General features: G+C 38.1%; 2 protein-coding genes across 8 annotated transcripts in view; one reads left to right on the top strand and one right to left on the bottom strand.

The window, feature by feature from the left end:
* The window catches only part of nr1d2b (nuclear receptor subfamily 1, group D, member 2b), a 26632-nt gene extending 12871 nt beyond the window's left edge, over window positions 1–13761 (top strand). For 6 of the 7 annotated variants that reach the window (XM_048607256.1, XM_048607249.1, XM_048607274.1 and 3 more), the window contains 5 exons: window positions 2750–2894; window positions 3058–3617; window positions 3899–4084; window positions 6646–6856; window positions 12782–13761. In XM_048607256.1, coding sequence (XP_048463213.1) covers window positions 2750–2894; window positions 3058–3617; window positions 3899–4084; window positions 6646–6856; window positions 12782–12978 — 1299 coding nt within the window. In that variant the 3' untranslated portion in view covers window positions 12979–13761. Of the gene's footprint in view, window positions 1–2749; window positions 2895–3057; window positions 3618–3898; window positions 4085–5543; window positions 5691–6645; window positions 6857–12781 lie in introns of those variants that run through there. The other variant, XM_048607288.1, reaches the window with a different exon arrangement.
* A 3102-nt stretch (window positions 13762–16863) lies between these two features.
* The window catches only part of LOC109923706 (thyroid hormone receptor beta-like), a 35803-nt gene continuing 25828 nt past the window's right edge, over window positions 16864–26838 (bottom strand). The window contains exon 7 of the mRNA XM_048607299.1: window positions 16864–25200. Within this exon, the coding sequence (XP_048463256.1) occupies window positions 24959–25200 (242 nt within the window). The 3' untranslated portion in view covers window positions 16864–24958. The remainder of the gene's footprint in view (window positions 25201–26838) is intronic.

Here is a 26838-nt window from a genome sequence, read left to right on the forward strand (position 1 = left end):
CCCATTTGGCTTGTGCTTATTCTGGTGCCAGCATTTCAACTGGAACTTTAATCTTATTTCCTTACCACTTCCTTATTTAATATTCGTCCTTTTCAAATATAGTAAGTTCTCTTTTTAAAAGGTATAGATTCTGTTTTGACAGCTATTGGTGGTAAATTATTTCCATGTTTTCTTCTTTCTGAAAATAAAATCTTCAACCTTTCTTAATTCCTTCAATTCCAAATATAATTTTGCATCAAAATCCTTCTTGATATCAATGTTCAAATCAGCAGAAGCGATCTTTTACAATTTTCTGTTAGATAATTCTGCAATACGGCATGGTCACCTTTTACTTTTTCCAATTTGGTAAGGACAGTCTAATTTTGTTTTGAGCTTTTCTAAATAATTAAAACTTGTCTGCTAATTTTTGCTGTATCTTTTCCATGGCTCTTAATATCTAACTTACTAAACGTGTGGTCTAACTAATATCCTTCAAATTCTTCATCAATGCACCATGTATAAAACTGGATTCCCATTTTTCTCTTAAGGAATTTCTACTGCTTCTTGACCTTTTTAATGGATTAGTGTATCCTCAGAGACCTGATAACTAATCTGATAACTCTGGCTGTTGTGACATATCAATTTGTTGATAATTTTATGTGCGGTTTTGTAGGATAGTTCACTTACTTGGAAACCAAGTTTGTTTATCACGCCTGATTACAATAAATGCAAAAGGTATAAATATGAACGAGAACCATTAGATGTAAAAGCAAATTTGCTTCAGGGTAAGTATTAAGAGATCAATGTGCTGAAATGGCTACTAGTTTCTATGGAGGTCTATGCTAATAATTGGAAATAAACCTAACTTCATTATCTAATAGGTTAAGACATATAAAATTCAGTTTTATACAGATAATTATGGTTAACTGACTGCCGTGATTTGCATGAAATTGCTGTGCTTTCTAGTTCTATAACAGTAGCTGTAATAACTTTAACAAGCACTAAAACAATGCTGAGAGATTTTGGCCGCTGATTGTATGAAATAAAGAAAATCTGAATGCTGTATGTAAAATATAGAGGAAAATTAGCTTAATTTTTGGTTAACATAATAATTCCCTCATATGCAAGGGAAGAGGTTGGGATTTAAAAAAATATAAAGGGGTCAAATTCTAATGGTGGTTGTTGTCTGTAGCGTTTCTCATTTTGTAGTCTTGTGTTGCTAGTATACTGCATTGTTTTTTTTCTGTTGTATCAATCCCTATAATTTTGGTAGTGCTATATAGCATTTAAAATAACTGGTGCATAACTTAGTTGAGTAACATGATAAGGCAGTGTGGAATGTAGAGGGTAAGCAATGGAAAGTGATTAACAAACAATAGGAAGATCACTGAATCCAATGATGCACAGTTTGGCACTAATCTACAGTATCTCTGGTCTTGGAACATTCACATGGTCCAGATCCAGCTGCTGCTCATTAGTCAGTGAACAGCAGTCGTTCTTCACTTGGATGTTTTGGCCCCAGTGCTGTTTTCTTGTCAGTTGAATTTCATGGAAAAACTGTATGTGATAGAGGGATTATTATGATTCTGTAAAGGAGCTTGGGAGTTGGGATGGATGTGGAGTATATGCACTGGCCACAGGCTTGAAGTTTGCTTAAGTTAAAGTCCCTCAGTAAGTACACCATTTCAATTGGAGTAAGGCCAAGTGTACAGTATATTGACTAACTGTAGGGCAGCTAAGGGTTGCCTTAAGTTCTAAAGGTATTATCTTCTGGGGGTCACAACACCTCATTCCCAGGACTGTCTCCAGAAAAGGATTTTCATTTAAAATGGAATTTATGAGCTGATATAAACATTTGAAAATGTTGCTTCCTGTGTGTGTGTGTGTATGTTGGGGGAGTCGTCAGCTGTTCTAGCACTAGTCTGAATTAATAGATCCATTTATTTTTTTGGCAATGCAGACTAACATATTTCGTCAAGTGTTTGCACGAATAGATTCATGAGCACTGTCATGCAGTTTCTAGTGGATATTTTCAAAAAGCATTTGTGTAAGGTAGGTTTTCTCATAGCATGTGCTTCACTTCCCCTAATTTGACCCTTTAGAGTCTAGTACTTTTTGTGACTATATGTTTGTAGATCCTTAGGAATGTTTGATGCCTTGTAAGATGTTAAATTATTATGCTGTAGAATAACTTTTGCAGAGAAATGAGTTTCTTTATCATGTATGTGAGAAATTATTATTCATAAGCCTGTAGCCCTAGATGTGAAAAAACTGTACTGTTATTTTCTATGGTGTTTGCCACTTCAGAGATGCAAACTTTGACCAAAAAGTGTTCTATGTTTCTCAAAATATCATGCTGCGAAAAAACAGTAAGCAGCTCAAAGTTCCTTTACATGAGTTTGTACCATTAGCAATCTGTGTTAAAAATGTTCAAACTGACTAACATTCCACGTAAAGCTCAGCAGGTCTAGCAGCATCTGTGAAGAAAAAAAACAGAGTTAACATTTCGGGTCTGGTGACCCTTCCTCAGAACCAGTTCAGAAGAAGAAGGGCCTAGGCCCGAAACGTCAGCCTTCCTGCTCCTCTGATGCTGCTTGGCCTGCTGTGTTCATCCAGCTCTACACCTTGTTATCTCAGATTCTCCAGCATCTGCAGTTCCTACTATCTCCAAAACCAAAAGCTTGGCAACTATGGCTACAGGCAACTGGGTATAAATTTGCAACTTTTAAAAATGTGGATTAGCTGGAATATCCTTCATTTGTCCTTTCAGGGATTTTTCCGAAGGAGCATTCAGCAGAATATCCAATATAAGAAATGCCTGAAAAATGAAAACTGTTCCATAATGAGGATGAATAGGAACCGGTGTCAGCAATGTCGCTTTAAGAAGTGTTTGGCTGTAGGCATGTCCCGAGATGGTGAGTACTGTTGCAGATAGGAATAATACTTACACTACTACACTACTATAAATACAGCAATATATACATAGGATATGGCCATATTTCAAAACATTGGAATGTAAGTTTGCAATTCAGATTGTTCCACTATAATGTTGATAATTTTTGGGGTATTCTGTTACAGCTGTCCGATTTGGACGCATTCCCAAACGTGAGAAACAGAGAATGTTGATTGAAATGCAAAGTGCAATGAAGAAGATGATGAATAATCAGTTGAATGGCTACGCACAGACTGAAGCATCACAAGATGAGATCACTTCTCCACAACTGCAGCATGAACAACTTCAAAACATTGAAGATGATGTAATTGGTACAGTGACCAAAGCCCATAAGGAAACATTCCACTGTACACAAGACAAACCAGGCAAAATGCTGGAAGCTGTGAAGCTCCAGAACAGAAAGAGTCTTCAGAAGAACAGTGATGATAATTGGATAATTGGTCACTCTACAAATAGCGTTAATAGAATCCACTGTTTTCTCAATGCAAACCAGCACAAATTCTCTAACACAAATAAGAGTAATAACCATGTATTTTGCCCAAATGATGTCTCAGATAGATTCATAAGTAGGCATTATCATACTGTTTCGAATGAATATACCCAAAACGCAATTGCAGAAGATGGATTTTCTCAAAGCAGTGCCATGTTTGATCATTCTTGTACCACGGAAAGGAGAATGCATCTGGTAAATACACTATCTATACTTAGAAAAGGACCATCCATTCATTTCAACATGATGCCTATTGGGATGTTTATTCATTTGAAAGTTCTGTATTGAGATCAGCTATTGATATTAAGAAAGAAATTGAATTCATATTTTGTGATACAAACTCTAAATCTTACAGTTCATAATTTAAGATCACCATTTTCTTCCTACTCTTTTTGAATAGAAACATTATACACTTTTGTTAGTTAAAACTTTGGTTTCTGGTTTTCATACTGAATTTTGGTGATTGTCTTGGCCAGGTGTGCCCGATGAGTATGTCTCCCTATGTAAACCCCGATAAATCAGAACAGGAAATTTGGGAAGAATTCTCCATGAGCTTTACACCTGCAGTTAGAGAAGTGGTAGAATTTGCAAAACGTATTCCAGGATTCAAAGATCTATCACAACATGACCAAGTTAGCTTGCTTAAAGCTGGAACATTTGAGGTACGTATCGAGGTTTTTAAAAATTTACAAATGCTTTGCAGTTGTCTAGGCACTGGAAAATCAGAAGTTGTGTGAATTCAGCAGTATTTAACAGTCTTTATGTTTTGACTAAGATAAAATACAACATACACGTTTCACATCTTTTCATCATTCTGTTGAAGTCAGTGAGTGGATATACTTCATGTGTGCACCAGGGTGTGTTAGGCTATTTGATTATTGTAAGATGATGTGAGAACAAGAGCAAAGCACCTTCCTGACATCATCCTTTTCAATAGCTTTTCAATGGTGGCTTCATTGTCAGTCCATTGAGGATGGTTAGCTCACTACACTAGAAGCCAAATCCTGTCCATTTTGATTTGTGTAGTTTGGAATGAACAGTATGAAGACCAATACACATCTCTTTAAAATTTCTACTTATGATTTTGCACAGTTAGAACATAGAACATAGGACTAGGAACTTTGGTGGGATCACTCAAAGTGAAGAAAGGAGGTCTTTCTAAAACCTCGCCATGGAAAACACTATTCAAATCCTCTTGGAGACAGATGACCATGTCTTCCACCCATCCCTACATCCAGAGTCTGTTTTCCAGTGTGACTGGGAAAGTTCTTGACAACCTTGAGAATTCTGTGTCTGTGTGCTGACATTAGGGCTGAGTGAAAATCCTTGCAGCTGATAAGTAACTTCTTTTGTGGGCTAAATAAAGATTTACCCTAATGGCCAATTATAAGGGGCATCCTGCTACACCTTCCGACAACAGATCAGGGTTCCAGAATTTCAGGACGATGTTTTTTTTTGCTGTGATGTAGGTTATGAACCATTCCAATCTGAATGTATACATGCTGATAATGAATTTGCAGCATGTAGCTAATTTCCTGCAGTTGTTCATTTTGGAAAGGAGAAAAAAGGAGGGAAAACTGCAGAAAGCTGCAACACAAAGGGACTTGGTACTTGTGTATTATGGCAGATGGGAAGTCTAATGGAATGTTGGCCCTTATTTCAAGGGGATTGGAGTTTAAGTGTAGGGACGTCTTACTTAAGTGTACAAGGTGCTGGTGATACCATATCTTGAGCCCCCTTATTTAAGGAACTGTATTATTTCATTGGAGACAGTTTAGAGAAGGTTCACTAGGATGATCCCCAAAATGGAGGGATTGCCTTACGAGCAAAGATTAAACAGTTTGGGGCTGTACTTATTGAAATTTAGAAGAATGAGAGATGATCCCATTTAAGTATATAGAATTCTTAAGGGGCTTGACAGGGTTAATACTGAGAGGATGTTTTCCTTCATGGAGAGTCCAGGACCAGGGCGCATAGTCTCAGAATGTCGTGGTGCCAATGTAAGACTGAAATGATAAAGGATTTCTTCTGAGCGTTATGAGTCTTTAGAACTCCTTACCACAGAGTTGTGAGAATAGAGTCCTTGTGTATACTTGAGGCTGAAACAGAATTTTGTTCCAGATGGGAATTGAGGATTATGGGGAGAGAGCAGGAAAGTGGACGAGAGGCATGTTGGAACAGCCATGATCCTATTGAATGGCGAAACAGGCTCAAGGGGCTAAAGGCTCACTCCTGTATCTGTTTTTTGTGGTCTTAAGAATAATCATTAGTGAAGAGACAGGTAAGTTACAGAAAACGTTTTTTTGGGAAATGCAAATAAAATACTGTTATTAAGAATGGAAATGAAGGACAGATCTGTTTTCTAACTATGTTGGATCTGAAGCTAGCTGTGAAGCAGTAAATGCAGGAATGATGCTTCTGAAATATTTGGTTCCTTCCATGTTTGGAAATCAGTGGTGATAAAATAACTTTCCCCTCAAAGCATTAGTGAATCTGATTTGAAAGAAACAAGAATTGGATGCTGACTTTGATCAGTTTTATAAGGAACCTTTGGGTGAAACAGTAGTTTTCATTGGTTAACTTGTGATATACATACTTAAATCTTTTATTTGAAAGATTTTTTTTGGGGTGGAGAAACAGTGGGCTGAATTTTCCTCGCCTCGTGGAGATGAGGGAGAGGACCAGGAAAACCTGATTGACTGGCATTGGGCCAGCACTGTGACATATTCCCACTTTTTGTGTGCTGGGATTAAATAGCAGTGCTCAAGGTTTCACAAGCAGAAAGTATATCGTTGCAGCCTGATGTCTGCACTAATATATTGCTTTTATTGTGGCAATCGTTGCACTCCTACTTAAGGTGACTCCTTGGCAGCACTGACATAGCTGAGGTATCAGCAGCAGCAATGTCCATGTTACAGGTGCAGCTTGAAGCTCTTGCCACAGATCCTGATATTAGAACATAGTTACTGTCCCTAATTGGACAGGACCTCTTTCCAGCTGGCTGTCTCTGGGAAGATTGTGTCCAGCATCATGCCATGGCCACAACTTGGTTCCTGAGCTGAAACTAAAGCTAACATTAGGATTGCAACTGAACCTCAGAAAATATTTCACATCGAAACTGTACTTTTTGAAACTATTTTTCTTAACGTAAAACTTAAGATATTCTATGCCCAGTGACTTTCTGAATGATGTGCTAATGAATACCTGTTTCTATCATTGGCAGGTATTGATGGTACGCTTTGCTGCTTTATTTGATGTACATGAGCGCACAGTCACATTTCTTAGTGGAAAGAGTTATGGCATGGAAGAGTTGCAGTTACTGGGGGCAGGTGATTTGTTGATCTCCATGTTTGAATTTAGCGAGAAGCTTGGTGCCCTGCAGCTCAGTGAAGAGGAAATGAGCCTGTTCACAGCTGTTGTCCTGGTTTCTGCTGGTAAGAATAGCTGCTATAATTATGTTTGTTCACACAAATTATACATAAATGCCACTTTTATGACAGTACTGTAGAAAACAATTTATTTTTCCTGTTGTGAGTTATAAATAATTTGAAAAGTAAAACAGGTCAAGAAAATCTATTAAGTATCTTCTTAATAGCCCTCAGAAAGTTATTTCTGCTATCATTTCTCTGACCTGAATTGGGAAGCCTCTAAAAACAGCTGTGGGGCCCATAATGTGACAACCCATGCTTAAAACACAGGCAGCACACCAGCTTCACACTACCTGCTCATTAGAATGACGTACTAACTTTTCATTGACTGAATATGTCAGCAGGGGTCAATATAGTGAATAGCTAGTGCCACTTTAAAACCTAGCCTATGTCTCTTAACTGGGAGGTACATTGTGACTGCAGCAGACTTTGCAAATTGAAATAAATCTGACCAACAGTGGGTTGAAACATTGAGGATAATGGTAGTATCATATATAATCCTTCTTCATCTCATTTCCCTCTCATCCCATATTTCTGATTTACAACCTCTTAAATGGTGTACTTATGCACCTCTTGCTTACTCTAGCACCACCTTACAAACATGTGAATTATTAGCAGAAGTAGGCCCTTCAAGCCTGATTCACCATTCAAAAAGTTAATGGCCGATCTGCTTGTGTTCAAAATTCCACTTTGCCATCTATCCCCAATCACCATAGCTGCTTGTTAGGCAACGGAAGCAATCTACCCCCTCCCCCCTTAAAAATATTCAGTGACCCCATGTCCATCACATTCTGAGTTGCAAAGTCAACACAATCCTCAGAGGAAAAAAAATTCCTCTCTTCTCTGCCCTAAAATGTTGACCCCCAATTTTAAAGCATTTCCCCTAATTTTGGATTCATCCTCAAGCTGAAACAACTTTTCCACATGCACCTTGGCAGGATCGTTTCAGACCTTAAAAACTTCAATCAAATCAATGCACGCTCTTATGAACTCTAGTCTTTCCACATAAGATATCCTGCTTGTTCCAGGTATCAGTCTAGTAAAGTTCCTCTGATCCATCTCTAATGCATTTTCATCCTTCCTTAATGAATGGCAGAGCAGGCCGAAACGGCCAAATGCTCTACTTCTATGTAAATAAAAAGATCAAAACTGTACACGGCTTCCCCAATCACCTGCATCGTTGAAGCATAAAATCCTTACTTTTATGTTAAGTTTCTCCCATAATAAAGGCTAGCATCCTGTTAGCCTTCCTGATTACTGTGTACCTACATATGAACCTTTTGTGACTCTTTTACTAGAACACCTAGATATGTCTGTATCTCAGAATTCTATAGTTGTTCTCCATTTAAGTAATTTGCTTCTTCTATCTTCCTATCAGAGTACACAACTTCACATTTTCAGCATACTTTTCTACTTAGCTTTGTGTCATCTGCAAATTTAGCCAGCATGCCTTTGATCTCCTCATCTAAGTCATTGGTATCAATTGTAAAAAGTTGTGGCTCCTAACCAGACCTCTGGTGGACCTAACTTATCAAAATGATTCAATTATGCAAACTATTTTCTGCCAGCTAGCCAATCTCCTATCCTTGCTAGTTACTACCTGTACTATGAGCTTCTATTTGCAGTATAGCCTTTTGTGAGTCCTTGTCAAATGCCTCTAGAAATCCAAGCACAGTGCATCAATAAACTCGCCTTTATCCACAGCTCATGTGATTCCTTCAAAGAATTCTAATAAATTGTTTAAACAAAATTTCCCCGTCACAAAAGCATGCTAACTACCCACATTCCTTGCTCCTTCACTATCACATACATGCCCCATTCACTCCCACATGCACAAACACACGTTGTGCAGACTCCCACACTCACTGCTGTATACTTTTCACTGATTTCCAAATGTCCTCTTGTTGTTCCGCCACCCATCTATTCATTTCAGCCCACCTGCTCATATACTCCCATTAAACCCCACCAGCCTAAACGTCCTTGTGCACACTCATATATCCTTATGCTCTCCTACACACATGTGCACACACACCCTGCCCTTGCTCCCAGAATCATTCCCTCACATGCACATGTTTTTTTCAATCACTCATTCTCTTACTCACTCATAATCCAAGATGGTATACTGCCTCACTGGTGCCACGATCAAGGATGTCCTTCAATGGTTGCAGGCATCCTGAAGTAGAAGGGCAGACAGATATGTGGTACATATTGGTAGTGACCTCAAAGATAGTAATCTCTGGATTACTTCCAGTGACGCTTGCTAATAAGTATAGTGCTGTTGGCAAGGCTTTAAACTATCTTGACAAGATTATAGGATCCTGAAAGAAGGTTCAGCTGAGCGAGTTCCACAGCAAGCAAGTCAAAATTATAGGAAGTGTAGGCTTGTTAAGACACACGGGAATTTCGCAAGGTTGGATGTTGTTTATTTTAATGCAAGGAGTTTTACGAACAAGGCAGATGAGTTGAAGGCTATGATATCATTGCTGTCACTGAGACAAGGTTGAGAGAGGGGCAGGATTAGCAGCTCAATGTTCCAAGACATGGGGTCTTCAGGCAATACAGGAATGAGGTAAAAGAGGATGTGACAGTATTGATCAGGGAATCAATTACAGCAGTAAGGAGGGATGACATCTTAGAACATTCTTTCAAATGAAACAATATGGCTAGAACATAAAAACCAAAAAGGAGCACTCACATTGTTGAGTGTTTACTGTAGACCCACAGTCAGTGAGAAATAGAAAGCAGACATATAGGCAAATTTCTGCGAAGTGTACAAGTAACAGGGCATGATAGTGGGGATTTCAACTTCCCCAGCATTAATTGGTGTATTCACAGTGTGATAGGTTTAGAGGGAGTGGAAGTCTTAAAATGCAGCCAGCTTTTTAAGCCAGTACAAAGAAGGTCCTACAAGAGGGGATGGTCCTGGACTTAATTTTAGATCATGAAGCTGGGCAAGTGGTTCCAATATCAGTGGGAGAGCATTTTGCAGACAGCAATCATAAATCTGTTAGATTCAGAATTGTTTTGGAAAAGGATAAGGGGCCTGAAAACGAAATTCTAAACTGTGGGAAGACTGATTTTAGTAAGATCAGATATGATTTGACCAAACTGGACTGGGAGCAAATACTTTTAGGTAAATCTGTCAGAGCAGTGGGACACATTCATGAAGGAAATAGGGACAATAGAAGGCTAACATGTACCAATAAAGAAAAAGGTTGGGACCAAAAAAATCAAGCAAAGCGTCTATTGAGGGATATACAGAATTGGATAATGAAGGAAAGGAGGCTTATGGTAGACACCGAGGGCTCAAAACAGCAGAAGCCGTGGAGAATATAGAATTTGCAAGTGGGAACTTTAAAAGGAAGTTAGGAAACCAAAAAGGGGACATGAAAGATAACATCAGGTAAAATAAAGGAAAATCTAAAGTTATATTACAAGTAAATTAAGGGTAAAAGGATAATTAGGGAAAGAGTAGGTCCATTAAGGACAATGGTAATTTGTGCATGGAGCCTGACAATGGTAGATAGGATCCTAAATCATTGTGTTGGAGTTCACGAATAAGAGGGATGATGTAGGTATGGAAATCATAGAGAAAGACTGTGATATACTTAAAGAAGTTAGCATAGACAGAGAGGAGGTTCTAAGTTGTCTGGCAGGCTTAAAATTAGATGAGCCACCAGGTCTCGATGAAATGTTTCCCTGGCTATTAAGTGAGACAAGGGAGGAAATAGCAGGTGCACTGGCAACAATTTTCAATTCCTCTCTGGCCGTGGGAGAGCTGCTAAAGAACAGGAGGACAGCCAATGTGATACAGGTATTCAAAATGACAGGAAAAGATAAACTAAGAGACTACAAGCCAGTTAGTCTCACCTCAGTGTTGGGGAAACTATTGGAAGAAATTCTGAGGGACAGAATTAATCTGCACTTGGAGAGGCAGGATGAACAAGAACAATTAAGGGAGGTTATGTCTGGCCAACTGAATGAGTTTTTCAGAGGTGACTGGGTGTGTAGATGAGGGCAATGCATTTGACAGTGTCTGCTTGGGCTAGTGTTTTTGACAAGGTCTTGCATGGGAGACTGATAGCTACGGTAAGAGCCCATGGGATCTAAGGAAAGTTGGCAGATTTGATTCAAAATTACCTTTGCCGCAGTTAGCACAGATTAATGTTTGAGGCTGTGACTGGAAGCCTTTGTCCAGTGGGTCCCACAGTGATCATAGCCTTTGCTATTTGTGGTGTGTGTGTGTATATATGACCTGAGACTAGAATGGAGGAGAGTTGATCAGTAAGTCTATGGGGTGGTAAGTAGTGAGGAGATGTGTGTGAGATAATGCACTTAGGCAGGAGAAATAAGGGAATACATGAAGAATGGTGGGACCCTGGGAAACACTGAGGATCAGAAGGACCTTGGTGTGCCATGTCCACTGGTTCCTTAAGGTAATGGATAAGGGAGATTAAATGGTTAAGAAGGCATATGGGATACTTACCTTTATTAGCTGAGACATAAAAGTTTAAGAAGAGGTAACTGTATAAAATGTTTGTTAGGCCACAGCTAGAGTGGTGTGTGCAATTTTGGAATCCACATTATAGAAGAATGTGATAGCACTGGAAAGGATGCAGAGGAGATTTACTGGGATCTTGCTTGGGCTTTAGAGTTTTAGTTATGAAGGTAGTTATGAAGTTATGCCGTTGTTTTCCTTGGATCAGAGGACATTGAGGAAGGATATGACTGAGGTCAATTAATGATATCCTAGGTTGAAGCAGCTAGTGGTAGGATGTCTTTCAACAGCTCACACTGCTACTGACAATGTCCAGACAGGCCATACATGGTAATAAGTTCAACTGAATTATTGTGGCTAAACGATCTTGCAGAGCCAACAGCATTTGAATGCCATGTGTTGATTTTGAAGGGCTCATGATCAAAGTTACTGAATATAGACAGTTGGGAATTTGTAGCAATTTTCTGATAGTTAATTGAGTTTGTTAAGAAGCAGCAGTTTGGATATGAAGCTAAGTTAAATTGCTAAAAGATAGTATATAATGCGACAATTAGAGATTCATGGATACCAGAGGACAAACAGGCTGTTGACATGGAATCTGTCAGTCTAAAAGGTTGTGAAAGCAGTATCCAACTCTCCAGTGAAGGTGTCATGGAATTCTTCCTCCTCTTCTGGTCCACCTTTCATCTGGAGAAAACAGCTCTCTGAAGACTGCCTGATGAGGACTACCTGAAAGGATTGCCTGAACGAGGGCTGCCCTTTGCCCCTGAGCACCTTGATATACCCTGTTTCTAGGGGCAGGTAATACACTGTGCCAAGAATTGTCTTAGCCTCTTTAGCCATTGACCATGGGATAAGTGCTCATAACGTCAGTTAGCCATTGTTCCCTTGCATACCTCCATTTGAAGATTACATTCCTGCTAAGAACAAGCCTTCTTATTTTTGAAAATACTGCACTCATAAAAATGCCTGTGGAAAGCTTGTTACTGCTGTAATACTGTTAAATAAGGTTTCATTGCTACACAGTACAAATTTCTCTTACGTTATTTCTCATAGGGTAAATAGGAGAAATCCCTGAATATTCTGGGCAACGTGGCTCCTGCTGCAAACCTTGTCTTATCTGACTAGCTTTTGTTCATCTGCCAACTTGTACTTTATTTCCAAGGAGTGCCTACCGATATACCTATATGATATCTTGTGCAATTCAAGCCACAGTTGCTATTTAAGACCTCTTAAGGCACTTGTTATGCCCAAAATTCAGACAGTAATGTGCCTAATTTCTCATCCTATATGTTCTGCATTGTAGTAAGACATGCTTTGCATACATTTTAGTCATCAAAAATAAAATGTAGCTGAATTTACTTTCCTTGCAAAAATAGCTCTAATGTGCATGTTGATTTTATTTGACTTTGAATCATTCTTTTTTCTACTAGATCGTTCAGGAATAGAAAATGTTAACTCAGTGGAGCAATTGCAAGAAACTCTAATTCGAGCGCTCAGAACCTTAATTATGAAAAATCATCCAAATGAATCCTCCATCTTTACAAAGCTCCTACTGAAATTACCTGACCTGCGTTCTCTTAACAATATGCATTCAGAAGAATTGTTGGCCTTTAAAATATATCCTTAAACTTATGAATTAGTTCTCCACCCTTTGTTTCTATTCTGTATATTTTGTGAATGAGTATGCATATTTATATATAGTGCGTTTTTCTCCAGCATTATTTTTGAGCTACAAAGGGAGTAATTAATCAAATATTGAAAATTACAAGTATACAGAAGATATTAATTAAAATATATTTTGAGATTTTAACTTGTATGTAACTTGAGACTATCGAATATGTATAAATAGGACTCTCTGTTTATATTTCATCCTTAAAGATGACTTGGATAATTATGGCTTCACATTAAAATTAAAATCTTATGGATTTATAAAGAATAGTGCTTTAATGTTGCAAGTCCCCATTCTGTATTGCTGTCTCATTATTAGTGGGATGGACAATAGAGCATAACTTAATAAAGCTGGATTGTATCCATAACTAATTCTTTCCCAGTTAAGAAAAACAGTTTTGTAACAGCCTGACAGTAACTTGTGGAGTCTGTGATTAGCGCCCAGTTCTCTTCCTGATCCTTTTTTCTTCCTGATCCTTTTTTCTTCAAATCACCAAATTTGAAGCAGTTGAGTAACATATTGCAACCAGCATGTCTATAAGTCTTGTCTTTATTAGCTGTGTTTGCAGTATCCACTGATTGATGGATTGTTAATCTACATATAATGAAATCGTTATTATTATTCAAGTAACATTTTAAAGTTTGGTATTGTCCTCCTGGATTGACTACTGTAAAATGTGCTTTTTAATTTGTATTATTTTTGGATGTGGATCAATGCAGTAAAGTAATGGTTTCCGATGCACTGCCCCTTTTGTTGTTCTTGTCTGTGTAATGGATAATCCAAGTTTTTATAAAACATTGATTAGTCCACAGATGGAGTTCTGTGCAGTTCTGGTCGCCACACAATCGCAAGGACGTGATTGCACTGGAGATGGTACAGAGGAGATTCAGTAGGATGTTGCCTAGGACGAAATGTCTCAGATGTAAGGATAGGCCGGGTTTGTTTTCCTGGGAGGACAAGGCTAAAGGAGGATCTGATTGAGGTATACAAAATTATGAAATGCATAGACACAGTAGACCACGAGAATCTCTTCCCCATGGCAGACATGTCTAAGACCAGAGGGCACAAGTTTGAGGTGAGGTCTAAGGCTTAAGAGGAAATCTGAGAAAATTCTTTTTCACACATGCAGGTACTCTCACAACATTTAAGAAGCACATGGATGAGCACTTAAAATGCCAGGGCATTGTGGGGGCTATGGGCCAAATAAAGGAAAATGGGGTTAGTGTATTTGTTGGTTGGCATAGACATGGTGGGCTGAAGGGCCTACTTTTAGCTGTATGACTCTTAAATTTCCATTGTGCAATGGTGTATAAAACATTTTTTTAATTCATCCATGGGAAGTGGGTGTTGCTGACTAGGCCAGCACTTTCTTCCTCATCTGTAATTGTCCTTGATTATGTGGGGGTGAGCTGCCTTCTTGAACAACTGGAGCCCTTAGGATGGAGGTATACCGAGTGCTGCTAGGGAGGTATTTCCAAGAATGTTGACCCCAAGATTTACTCCAAGTTTTGCACCATTGTATCTTCAGTAGAGTGTGAATCTTTCCATGATGATTTTTCAATTGTCAGGAACAAAGACTTTGGCTGGTATTGTTACCCCCTTTTTATTTGAGCACTGACCCAATCGTGTCTACGAACTGCTGACTTGAACCTAAGATCCTTGATTTCATTTCAAATCAGGGCATGCTTAGGATGGTGAAAGAATGCGAGATGTGGGGTTTGGAGTGAGAATAGAGATGCAAGTGTGAAATATGTTCTTGTGTTTGGGACCCAGGCTATTTTAATTTCTGTATATCATCTACATGTGGTGAGCCAGATTCCTGCATCAAACAGACACAGATATAGAAAGCTCAAGAGGAGCAAAATCCTGCAAATGCTGGAAGTCTGAAATAAAAACAGAAAATTCTGGGGGAAATATGGCAGGACTGGCTGATCTGTGGAGAGAGAAACTGTTAACATTTTGAGTCTGATGTGAAGTGTTTGTTCTGAAGACATCACTTGGGACTCAAAACTAACTCTCTCTCTCCACAGATGGTGTAATAGGTGCTGAGTTTATCCAGCATTTTGTTTTTATTTTAGTTGTGCGTAGCTGCTGGCGGGTGAGAGAGATTACTGCCTGATGTTTAGAGGTTTGCTTGGATGCAGGTAAGTCACAGATTGCAAAACTCAATGGTGTCTAACATTAGTTAAAATTCTGACTGTGCTAAGAATTAGGATTGTCAGGTGGGTTCACAATGTGGCGCAGCTGCCTGGGCTGGAAATGACATCTATTAGTGACATGACCTTGTTCTTTGCTGACAGGAACAGCATATTTACAAAATGCACCTGTTACAAAACATTCTGTGGATCTTTTCTCAGGGCAATGCCTTGACCAAGGTCAAACTGCCTGGTTTAACATTTTGGAAAAGCTCAGCAAGTAACCACTGGTCAACTAACTATATTCTCCATGGTAATATCTCTACCAATTAGTGTCCACTTACCAACCAATTAGTGCACTCTTATCATAACATAAAACATTGTTTTCCTTTACATTGGTGTTTCTTGAAAGTTGACCTGATGAGTGCAAGTATAAAAAACCTTGAGAAAATATATCTTTGTCCAACAATACACTGACATTAAAAATGATTTTAAAAAATGGCTACTTGGCTGACAGTCAGCTGGTTAATAAGTTGTTGATTTTTTTTTTGCATTCTACGTGGCATTAATAAGGCAGTGTGCCTAAATGATGGATGTGTTGGTAAACTAGTGGATGAAGAGTGGAGGCAAGTCAAGTTCTGACACCTTCAAGAAAATATTGGAGGGGGAAGGAAAAGAGATAATAACATCATTATTATGCTGCTTTAGAATAAGCCATTGCTAAAAGTTTCTAATTTCCAACCATGTTTTGTAGCTTTTAAAGCAGATACACTAGGAGATGGGAAAATGCAGATAGGAAGGTTGTGAAAATGGAAACATAAAAGACAGGAAGAAAACACAGGAAGCAGACCTGGGAGCAAGGAAAATGGTTATCCAATGCCTTTCGAGTAAGTATGTACCTAAATTTAGAATTATATCAGTCAGGTATGGTAAATGGTGTGCCAAGTGCACACAGATACTTTTGTACATTTTTAGCATCTTGTTTCAGAATGGAACTGAAGAAACAACTGAGCTACTTACCTGCCTGTCAGTAGAACATAGCACGGCAAGACTATGGTCAGAAACTGGTGGGCAGTGCACTCAGATCTCAAAACATGTACTGCTGTTGGATAAGGTTCTTCATCGGTAATACAGGAGGGAAAAAAAATCTCTTTGCTTCAATTTCTAGAGAGAAAAAGGCACCAAAAGTAACAATTTATTATAACAATACAAGCAGTTCATTGCTCCTGATGACAAGTACCATTTCAAAATTGAAAAGATAGGCAAATACTGCTTCCTCAGGTCTCAGTCAATCAATGAAAGATGAACGAACAGGCAGTCAGGATGATTCTGCCATAGAGAAGATATACCCTTTTCTGAGTCTTTTTCTTTGATTATCGCCTCTATTGGGGTTGTGTATTGAAATTAAATCAGGCTTAGTACATGATTGGTAAATTTTATCCAATGCTGAACAACCGAACATAGCGTAACATAAAAAGGCTGTTTAGCTTCTTAAACTTGTTCTGCTATTCGGTTAGATGATGATTTATAGCTATTTAACTGCATTCTCTCATTTTTGCTCCATATCTCTTGGTATTGTTCACCACCAAAAAAATTATCAATCTCTTATAGAAGTACTTAAATGCATTATAAAATATGTTGGAAATTAAATTTAAATGATTTTATGTAAAACTACAATATGTTCATCTCACTAAATTATTTTACAGACTTTTTTCCTTTTAGGTTTGTTTTATTACATAAAATATTTATACTAAAATACAGCATTCACAATTACATAAAATATTGTTCTGCAACATTGCTGAAATGTATTTGACACACATTACACAATGCATACAATGTGATTGTCAACAGCAACTATCCAAACATTATTTGACAGCAAGTAACTGCATCATATATACCTTTCTTCACAGTGTGCAATATAAATTTATTTAATTAACAAAGAGCTGATCAGCAACCTTCAGCCTAGCTTGGTCATTTACATCATTTTTGGGTTTGGCATTTCATCTTACATTTTATTAGGAAAATACCTTGTCATCAGCATTTACATAATAATTACCAGCCATAAGCAGTAATGTGCCATTTAATAGCAAAACAACAGAAAACACAATTGCACCAGTTATACTGGAAATTTTCTAAACACAGTCAGAAGTTATTTTGATTCCAGAGGTTTAAAGAAGTAAATAGGAACTCCTTTATGAAGATTCTAACATCTTTTCCTGAATATCAGCAAATGTTAGTAGCTTTATTTATTCAAGATTTCTATTCATTATGGCAACTTGAGCGCAGATCAGATTTCTATACACCAGACGCTCAGCTAATTGAAAATTAAATCCTAATGACATGAATTCATCAGTTCCAGTGGAACTAAATGAATGAGTTAACACTTAGGGTGATAAGATATGAAGAAAAAGATCACAATCTCAAGTATTATTAGTTAAAAACGATTGAATTTTCATCTGTTACTGCGTTACATATACAAACCATTAAACATTTTTCAAACCTTTGAACAAAGGATCAAAGGAAGCTTATTTTGCTGGGTTTTAAAATTCTTAAAATGACAGATGACCAAAAGCATAGGGTCCTGCTTGTGGCCCGGCTATGACATGGCACCACCTCCATTATCGATCTTTAACTCTACCATCTCGCAGTGTTCAATCTATTTTCATGAAGGGGCAGTATCAACTTTGCGCGACTGCAAGCACTTATTATGGGATAACTGCATAGAACTCACCTGCACATCATAATATTTCAAAAGTTTTAATAATGCAGACCAAGGGTGATTAACTTTTATTAAAAAGAAATCTTCACCTGGACTGTGAAAAATAGACGACCTCGTACTGAGTCAGTTGAATTCCTTTGGTGAACTGATAGGGATACTACAACTGGTTTTAGTATCTATGGGGTTAAGCAGCAGAAATAGGATCAAAATCAACAAAGACTCCTTAGAAATATTGCTGGAAATGCAAATGTGGGAATGTCAGCATTGAATTTGATTAGAATGGACGTGTTTTAACAGTCCTTAAGCAAAATACTGCAGATTCTGGAAATCTGAAATTAAGAAAGGCAGAAAATGCTGGAAATACTAAGTAGGTCTGGCAGTATCTGTGAAGAGTGAAACAGAGTTAACGCTTCAGGTTAATACCTTGCATTGGAACAGGGAGGAAAAAAGAGATGTAACAAGTTGCAGGCAAGTCCAGAGGCAACGAAAGGTGGAACGTGGACAAAAACAAAAGGGAAAGCCTGTGATTGGGTTGAAGCAGGAAACATTAAATGGAGTATTGGTGCAAGATAAAGGGAGATGGTAATGGACCAAGTGAAGAATTAAAACATGGATTTAGAGAAGGTGTGAATGCAAAAAGCAGAATCATCAATATTATTTTCTGTCCAAAAACAAAAGAAATCCAAAGGAAAGAAAAAGATAACAGACACAGGTTATGATCTGAAATTTTGAACTTAATGTCCAATCTGGATGAGTATAAAGTGCCTAACGGAAAGATGAGGTGCTGGCCCTCAAGCCTGTACTGAGCTTCAATAGAACAGTGTAGAAAGTCAAGGGCAGTAAGGTGAGAGTGAGATACATTCTTAAAAAGATAGGTGACCAAAAGCATAGGGTCATGCTTGTGGTCTGAATGGAGGTGATCTACAAAGTGACTGGAAAACCTGCCTAATGGGTTCCCTGTTGTAGAAGAGACTGCACAGTGCACAAGAAGCACAGGGTACTAAATTCAAGAATTATAAGTGAATCACTGTTTCACTTGAAAGGAGCATCTAGGGCCTTGGATGGTGGGAAATAAGTTTGTAAAAGGAGTGGTGTGGCATTTCCTGTGTGTTCATGGCAAGATACAGTTGGAAGAGAACAGGGTGACTGAAGATTGGATCAAGATATTGCAAAGGGTTCTCTGCAAGAGATGATAGGGCTGCTGTGCAGGATTGTGACATCACACCACCTATTTCCATATTTATTGAATCAGCCCCCCCCAGGATTTCTGCCACCTTCAGCGTGTTGCCATTATCAAATACATCTACCTCTCCCTCTCAGCATTCAGAAGGGAATCTTCCCCTTGACATTCATTGTCAAATCTCACATGGCCGCTTGAGCATGGTACCAAAGGCAAAAAATAAATCCTTGTGCCCCAGAAAGTTATAGCCAAGGATGGAAAAATCAATGATTAAAACAGAAATGAATTAGCTACAGTAAAGTACAACTATTTTACTAAATAAAAGTGCCTGCTGTTAATAGACTTTATCAAGGCTAAAATGATTTTCATCTGCATTTCATCTGTTATAACGCCAAGCTCTCTTGTATGATCAAAATATTAATTAGCCTTTCAGACTGGATTTTGTTTAAGACTAATTGGAAATTGAATCCAGCACAATTCCCAATGAACTGGCATAGCAATACAGTAAGGAAACAATCTAGATTACTTAACAGAAAGAAGGTAATATCAGGATATTTGTTCATCTGTGTACTTACAATATTCATTCTCTGTACAGCCAATATTAATTTTATACATATGATTTTAGAATTCAGTCATGCACGGGCAAGCATAGTGTATTATAAATAGGCTCCATATAAAATAAATTGCGTACTGTTTTAATAGTTGTCCTCTACAACTGAGATTTCAAAATCTGATTTGATTAAATTAAAACTTGAACTACATTTTAAAGTTACTGTTGATCTCGATGTTCTCCTTGCATGCTATTGGCTATCATGTGTTTATTTTAAGCCAGACTAGACAGCAGACTGTTCCATGACCAGCTAATGAAAGCCATCAGTGGAAGTTCAAAAGCCGTATTTTTCCCCTTTCTCCTACAAGATATAAATAGCTCAGGGCAGAAATTTAATTTGCGTCAGTTTCTTGCCTGATTTAAGCCCGGAAGGGTTACAGTCTCCAAGTTAGACCAAATGCTACATTTCCATATTACAGGGGAGCTGCAATCACACTCCTGCGTCTCCTGGCTCCACAGTAAGGGAAGTCAAAGGTAAAACGGTTACCTGTTTTTGGCAGCCTCTGGCATATTCTTGAAAGAATTTTGGCTAGGACATGGTACATCTGAAAAAAGACATGTGGGACTGGCACAGTGGCTGCTCCACCCACTTTTGCAGAATTGGGTATCAGAACCATAAAACAGCTGTGAGGTCTGACCACCATGTTCACATCAGGCTCCCTCTGCATTCGGAATTCACCAGAAGCCAAATTAGCAGGCAGGATAGGCAGTGAGTTGAGAAGGGAGGAGGGTTCTGGAGTGGACAAACATGGCCCAAAATAAAATCCCCAATCTCCACTCCTTACCCCTCTTATTTTAAGCTGAAATCCCTGTTGCGAATGAACAAACTTCAGAGGCAAAATTACATACAACGTTTAGCACTACCTGTCAAATAGAGCATCTTTACAATACGGCAACATTCTGTAACCAGAATGTTGGAAGGTCAAAGCATAATTTACAGTAAATTTTTGACTTACTGTAAATGCATTGGTGAACTTAAAAGACGTTTATTTGATTAGAAAAATGAAATAAAAGTTATTTCTTTAGAATTGATATGTTCTTATGCGCCAGTTTTATGATTTGCTGAATATGTTAAAATGAAATCTAAAAAGAACAAAATAATTCAAACTGAAAATAATACAGCATATAAATAAACAGAAAATAAGTGACAAATGTTGTAAGACAGATTTGAAGTTGGATTGTTTGATGATTAGTGGTTGGAAGTTATCAACCAAAACTGTGAATTCAGGACAACAGGACGCTGAAGTTAAGCTTTAGAATCGTCCAACTACAGTCCACAGTGCTCTTAGCATATCGGGTTATTCTTTTAGCAATATGCCTCCCTGCCATGTTACTCATGAAGTCCTGTACTACATTGGAATCTTATTCCACCAAATTGAAGAAAATGACATATTGTACATTAATGACTTTTATTCAAAGCTTTTGCAAATAATTATTATTCATCCACCAATGACTAATACCCAAAGAGGAGAGAACAAATATACAATGTTTGACTTATAAAGTGCTTTGGGAGATCCTGAGGTTCAAAAGGTGCTATATAAATGCAAGTTCTTTCTTTTACTTTAGCCTAAATCTATTGGTGATCCAGTACAGACTTCTGTAAAGATTTACATGTCATTGCATTACTCTGTACCATTAGTCCCCAAGAATTAAAGTTCTATATCACACAAAAATTGTGTTGAACAAAATAAACAGCAGCACCACTATTTCTTAGCACTTTCTTGACTAATTTTAGAAGAAAATGTCTTCCCATTTGCTTTAGGGAAATGTCTTCAATTATCAGATTGACATCATTTACCTAAAGCTTCTGGGTAAGATCAAACTTCCTTTTACTATCCCATGAACTGAAATGCAACATGTTTACGTACTGTCAACTTATACATTGCCAAAAACTTAGAAGTGAAAATCCTGAGCATTTTGGTTCATTCACTGCTTTTGAATCTGTAATGATATGGCTGAAGACAATGGGATATGGAATTTATTTAGAATAAGCACTGGATATAATCCTTAAGAAAATCAAAGGATGAGAGGCTCATTCTTGAGTGAAATAGACTGCATATTCCAAAGTCCTCCACGAGTAGATTAATCAAATCATATGTAACTGAACAGAGAATACAGTGTACTACAATTTACTCAGTTCTCCATCCGTTGTTCCAGAACAATCTTGTTTATAACTCACATTGAAGCCTTTTTTCCTCATGTTCAAAGAATTATTGATTTTAAGTAAAGAGAGCTTAAAAAAAAAACAAGATTTTCTTGGGTGGAAACTGTGGTGGGGAGATGATGCACTCTAGATAGCCTAAACCTATCAGATAGGATTCCAGAAAATTTTGGGTTGTATTTCTGATAGAGATGTTCTAGAGTAATGAAACATTAATATTTTGTTTAGTGTTTTGTATCGACTTCTCATTCTCTCCATTACAAAGGACATTCAATATTAGTTGCCACTGGCATCACTTAAGAATCTCACAACACAATTTTCACATGAAGCACCAGAAAGAAACACACTTTAAAGAGCAAAAGTTCAGAATGACCAGACAGGCTATTTTAAAACCACATAACTTTGTGGCGTTGATATGGCAGGAAAGCAAGCTGATCAACAAAACAGACATTAAATTCAAAGGCAGTTAAAGCAGAGATATCTTCATCAAAACATTCTTGTCCCATACGAATACTTCAGCTTTATGTAACACAGACCCTAACAGGAATACATTCGGAAATGTACCAGTTTGTATATAAACAGCAAACTGAAATTTAATTTATGGAATATTCAAAACATTCTAATAGTTGCTGATGCCAGAGTTCAAACCAATTATATTTCCTACAGTACAACTTTAGGCTTACTTGCTACCTCTTAGCCAGTGTTGTCTTCCTTTCACAAAGGACTTTATAGCTAATGAGAAAAAAAAACAAACTGTCATAGTTTCACAGCACTTAAATACTTGTCAAAACAGGATCGAAAATGTGTAGTTTTCTTTGTTTCTTTAAAGTAGTCGTTCTTTTATTCCAATACCAAGGAATATCATAAATTTATTCAATACTGTGCAAACATGATATACCTGGTATGATTTCTTTTAACAAAAGTGGCTTTCTTTCCTTAGGCATATCATTCTGTTAATAATTAATGTGCCTCATTTATCAAAAATAGAATTCTGGCTTTCTACGCAGTTATTTTTATCCTGATTGTCTGTGCATTCAATATTCTTAACCTGTGTGCTCAGCTAAGTAGTGACTAGTGGGCATTTGGATAACTCACCTGTTACTTTACAAAGCATTCAGAATTAATACAAAGAATGCCAAAGTATATGTAATTTACCAACTAAACCCAGTTTAGAAGACCAATTTATTTAAAATTATGCAATAAATTCTTCCTCAAAAATAATAATGTAATCACCTACCTTACTCCTCTGGTTGAATGCATTCTTTCTGTCCCAAAACATTTTGTCCCATCTTTCCCTCCGCCACCTAACACCCCTGCATCCCCACCTTTATCTCCTTGCCTGTCGGTAAATTTGTGTATTTGCTGCTGTTTCTTGCTGTGTGGTGCATTCCAGGTAGAACTGTGACTATAGGCGGCCAAAACAAAATCAAACTCAAAAACCTTTGGTTTAGTCATGCCAGGACCAACCAGTTGCTTCAAAGGTCTGGCTTTGGTCTTCTAAGACAATTATACATGGAACTTTAATTTTCTATCAACAAAATCCTGTCAGGTCAACAGAGGTGCATCTAAAATGACAAGGTAACTGGTTAGGGTGTGCATTCGTTAGGAAACCACTATTGGTAGAATACAGGGAAGACTGCAGGTAAAAGCCTACATTTTCAAGGCTTGCAGTCCTGCAGTTTTCATCAGCAATATTAACCAGGACCTAGAATAGTTGCAAGGATGCATTACTGCTAATCATGAATACAACCAAATGGCACTGTAAGGATTTCAGTATCAAGGCATATATATTAAAAAATGTTAATGCTAATATTTATTCCCACAGTTCGAAGAAATAAAGCTTCAGTCATTATAGCACCATTTTGCAGCTGGCATTAAAGCTCTACCTGCAAATGGATTAGCACCAAGTAAATATGAGCTCTATTAAGCTGTGGGAAATAACATACGGTAATGAGCAAATGTAAAGATCTAAATAAAAGAATTATTTTTGAGTGTCTATTTTTTCCTGGAGTTGATAAGTTGATGTGTAGTAAGATCGAGCATGATCCTAATGACGAGTTCCAGAACAACAGCTTAAATCTGTGTGTGTAGGTACTAACAATGATTTTATAAACTGTCGGCAGTCAGAAAGTTACTCCTTCTCCTCTCAGCTCCAGATTTGATGTCAGTGTAATATAGAAGGCTAGGCCATGTCACAATTACCACTTCTTTTGATCAAAGAAAGCTGGTTCTCAATGTCAGTGTCAAACACCTGAATATCAGGTGCAGCACAGCCAAAGCCAGGACGGAGCTCTGAATAGTCTTTGCTCACAAGCCTCAATTCCAATCTGAGGAGAATGACTCTAAGAGCAAAACTGACCTTTTCTATTTGAAATCTCTGGCTGACACTTTAAAGAGTCTGATTGGGATTGTGGTTTGTTGCACAAAGTTTATATTTTATATCCACTTACATTTTGAAATTGGCAGCTTGAAGGAGAAGGCTGGAGTATAAATAGCAACTTATTGTGTTATTCCATCCTCTTTTTTTTCCTGTACTGTAGTGAAATGCTGATGAACTGTCATTTATTTATGTTCATTGTATCAACACTGTACACTCCGACTGCATCAATTTTACCCAGTCTTCACAGTCCTGGGTACTTAAATGATCAATGAATAATGGTCAAACCACAACTCAGATCTTGGTGAGGGGAGAGGGAGGAACTCTCTGTTATTGTGTTCATGCCTGCATTTTGGTTCCAGAACATGGTGTAGCTCTGCAGTTTCCTTATTGAATCAGCCTTATACAATGGTAGCCAGCTTGCAGCTGTAGCTGCAGCATATTTTGTCATACTAAATCTATTAAAGATCTATGCAAAAGAAAATTCATATGACACCTGGAGTTTGGAGTTCCTTACCACAAAGCAATATTCTACCGTATTATCTTGTTTGAAAATGAAATGAACAACATTAGTCCACAAGATAAGCAGAAATGTGTACAAAAAGCTACGTTCACAAAATCACTCGTACCCGCATTAATGGAATGTTTCTCACCATATCTGGAAAAGGTACTCTGTGAAATCCCATGAAACACTGCTCAGTAGTGCTAATGCAGTTCACAGATATTAGGGTAGTGCATCCATTTAAAGTCAGACTCCTAATCTTCAAAAACTTCCAGGAATAATGGTGGAAAAAGTTCTGTTGGACATTCCACCTTCATATGAAGAAAGCGGCTTGCGTGGCAGGCTCCAATCATTCGCAGGTCTGTCACCTTCATCAGTAGTTTTGGCCAAAAGTGAGCCACATTGTGCTTGCGATAATTAATGTAGTGTTCAAATGCAAGGAGAAAGGACTCCTGGATTTTTTCCACTTTATCTATGCTGGTAAGGCCAGGCCGATCTACACAAGAATAATGAAAACCCACCATTACTAATTACAGCAAAAAAACATCAATCTAATTCAATTTGGACAGAAATTAGATGATATGTATTAGCACAAGAATAATTTTAAATCATGTGAACAGCAATAGGGAAACTTTATTCATGACAAATATTAGCACAAAAAATCCATAAAATTCAAAGAGCTAAAATTGAATAAGATCAGTTAGTGGTTACAGGATTGTGATGTGTGATTACTCCTGGTCCAGTTGAGGTGAGGTAGGCAGTGCACAAACATTATGCTACCTATTCCTCTCCCTGATGTTCTGAACATTATGCTTATTTGTTGCACACACTGAAGGGAGCTCAGTGCCGAGCAGGAGTGCAAAAGCTGATGGACAGAAAGAGGAATGGGTAAGACTAATGGTCCCCATTGGCAGCTATTGATTCTCCCAGGCTGACCTTTATCCTGTGTGTGCTCAACTGTGTTTCTGTCTCTCTGGGTTCCATACCCACTTATCGTTTACTCCTCCACCCTCCTCATCGTCAGTATATATACTAACCTTTTCCTAGGTACAGTCAGTTCTTAAGAAGGGTCACTGGAGCCGAAACATTACGTCTGCTTGCTCTGCCGTGTGTGTGTGTCTGTTTTTGAGAGAGAGCGCGAGTGTGTGTGTGCATGCAGCATCTTTGAGGACTCATTGCGAAGGGCTGATTTCTCCCAGCCCCTGAATGACATGGGCAATGGTGAGTCTGTTGGTAATAGAAAAATGAGATTCTTGATGTCAAGAGCCAGAGTCCTATTTTCTACCTAAGTTTTGAATAGCGCAGTGAAACTCTCACTAGTGAATGGCAAGAGGTCTATTTGCAGGAACTAACATCTCATTATAATCTCTTCTTGCCTCATTTATCTGAGTTTGTGGAGGGTGGAGAGAAACTATACAACAATAATTCCTGGCATGAAAATCAGAATGATTACTTGATGGCTGTACCTCCCCTAGGCCTCCATATAGCCCTCAACATCTCAAGCAATGCTCCATTAACTGCAGACGCCATCCATGGAGATTGGCATTGGACATACACCAACCTCACCATGATGGCACATCTCTTGACTCATTCATAATACAGTTCCCCATTTTAATGCTGCACTTAGCAGTGCACTGACACCTTTCACTGTAATGTTACTGCCAGGTTGCTCTGCACCAAGGGACAGGCACATATCCCATGTATTGGAGCAGGGAGCACCTAAGGGCTGTTCATGTGCTTTCTTAGTATTTAGTCACTTCTCATCTACTTGGATGCTCACAGAAGCTCTGCTGCCTTTTTGTACTTTTCCACTTCATTTTGAACTTACAGGCTCCCAGTACTTCTGTCTTGCATTGCCTTGCCTTTTAGTGCAGTCACAAGGGAGATAGACCGTCATGAATATCAGTCATGGGGGTGGACATATTGCTGTATGGCAGTGTGTGATATTAATCTCACAGCTTCAGCATGTGCCAGCAGCTGATGCAGCAAACAAACTGCACGGGCTTTAGCCAAATAGTGTCATGATCATGGGTCAGAATCTGTCTTATTTTAGAAGGCTGATATTGACAAAATGGTGGTGGATGTAAATTATATGGCACACTATGTTGTGAGAGCCATATTATAATGCAGCTGA

The sequence above is a fragment of the Rhincodon typus genome, chromosome 2 (assembly GCF_021869965.1).
Source record: "Rhincodon typus isolate 14 chromosome 2, sRhiTyp1.1, whole genome shotgun sequence".
Taxonomy (NCBI): domain Eukaryota; kingdom Metazoa; phylum Chordata; class Chondrichthyes; order Orectolobiformes; family Rhincodontidae; genus Rhincodon; species Rhincodon typus.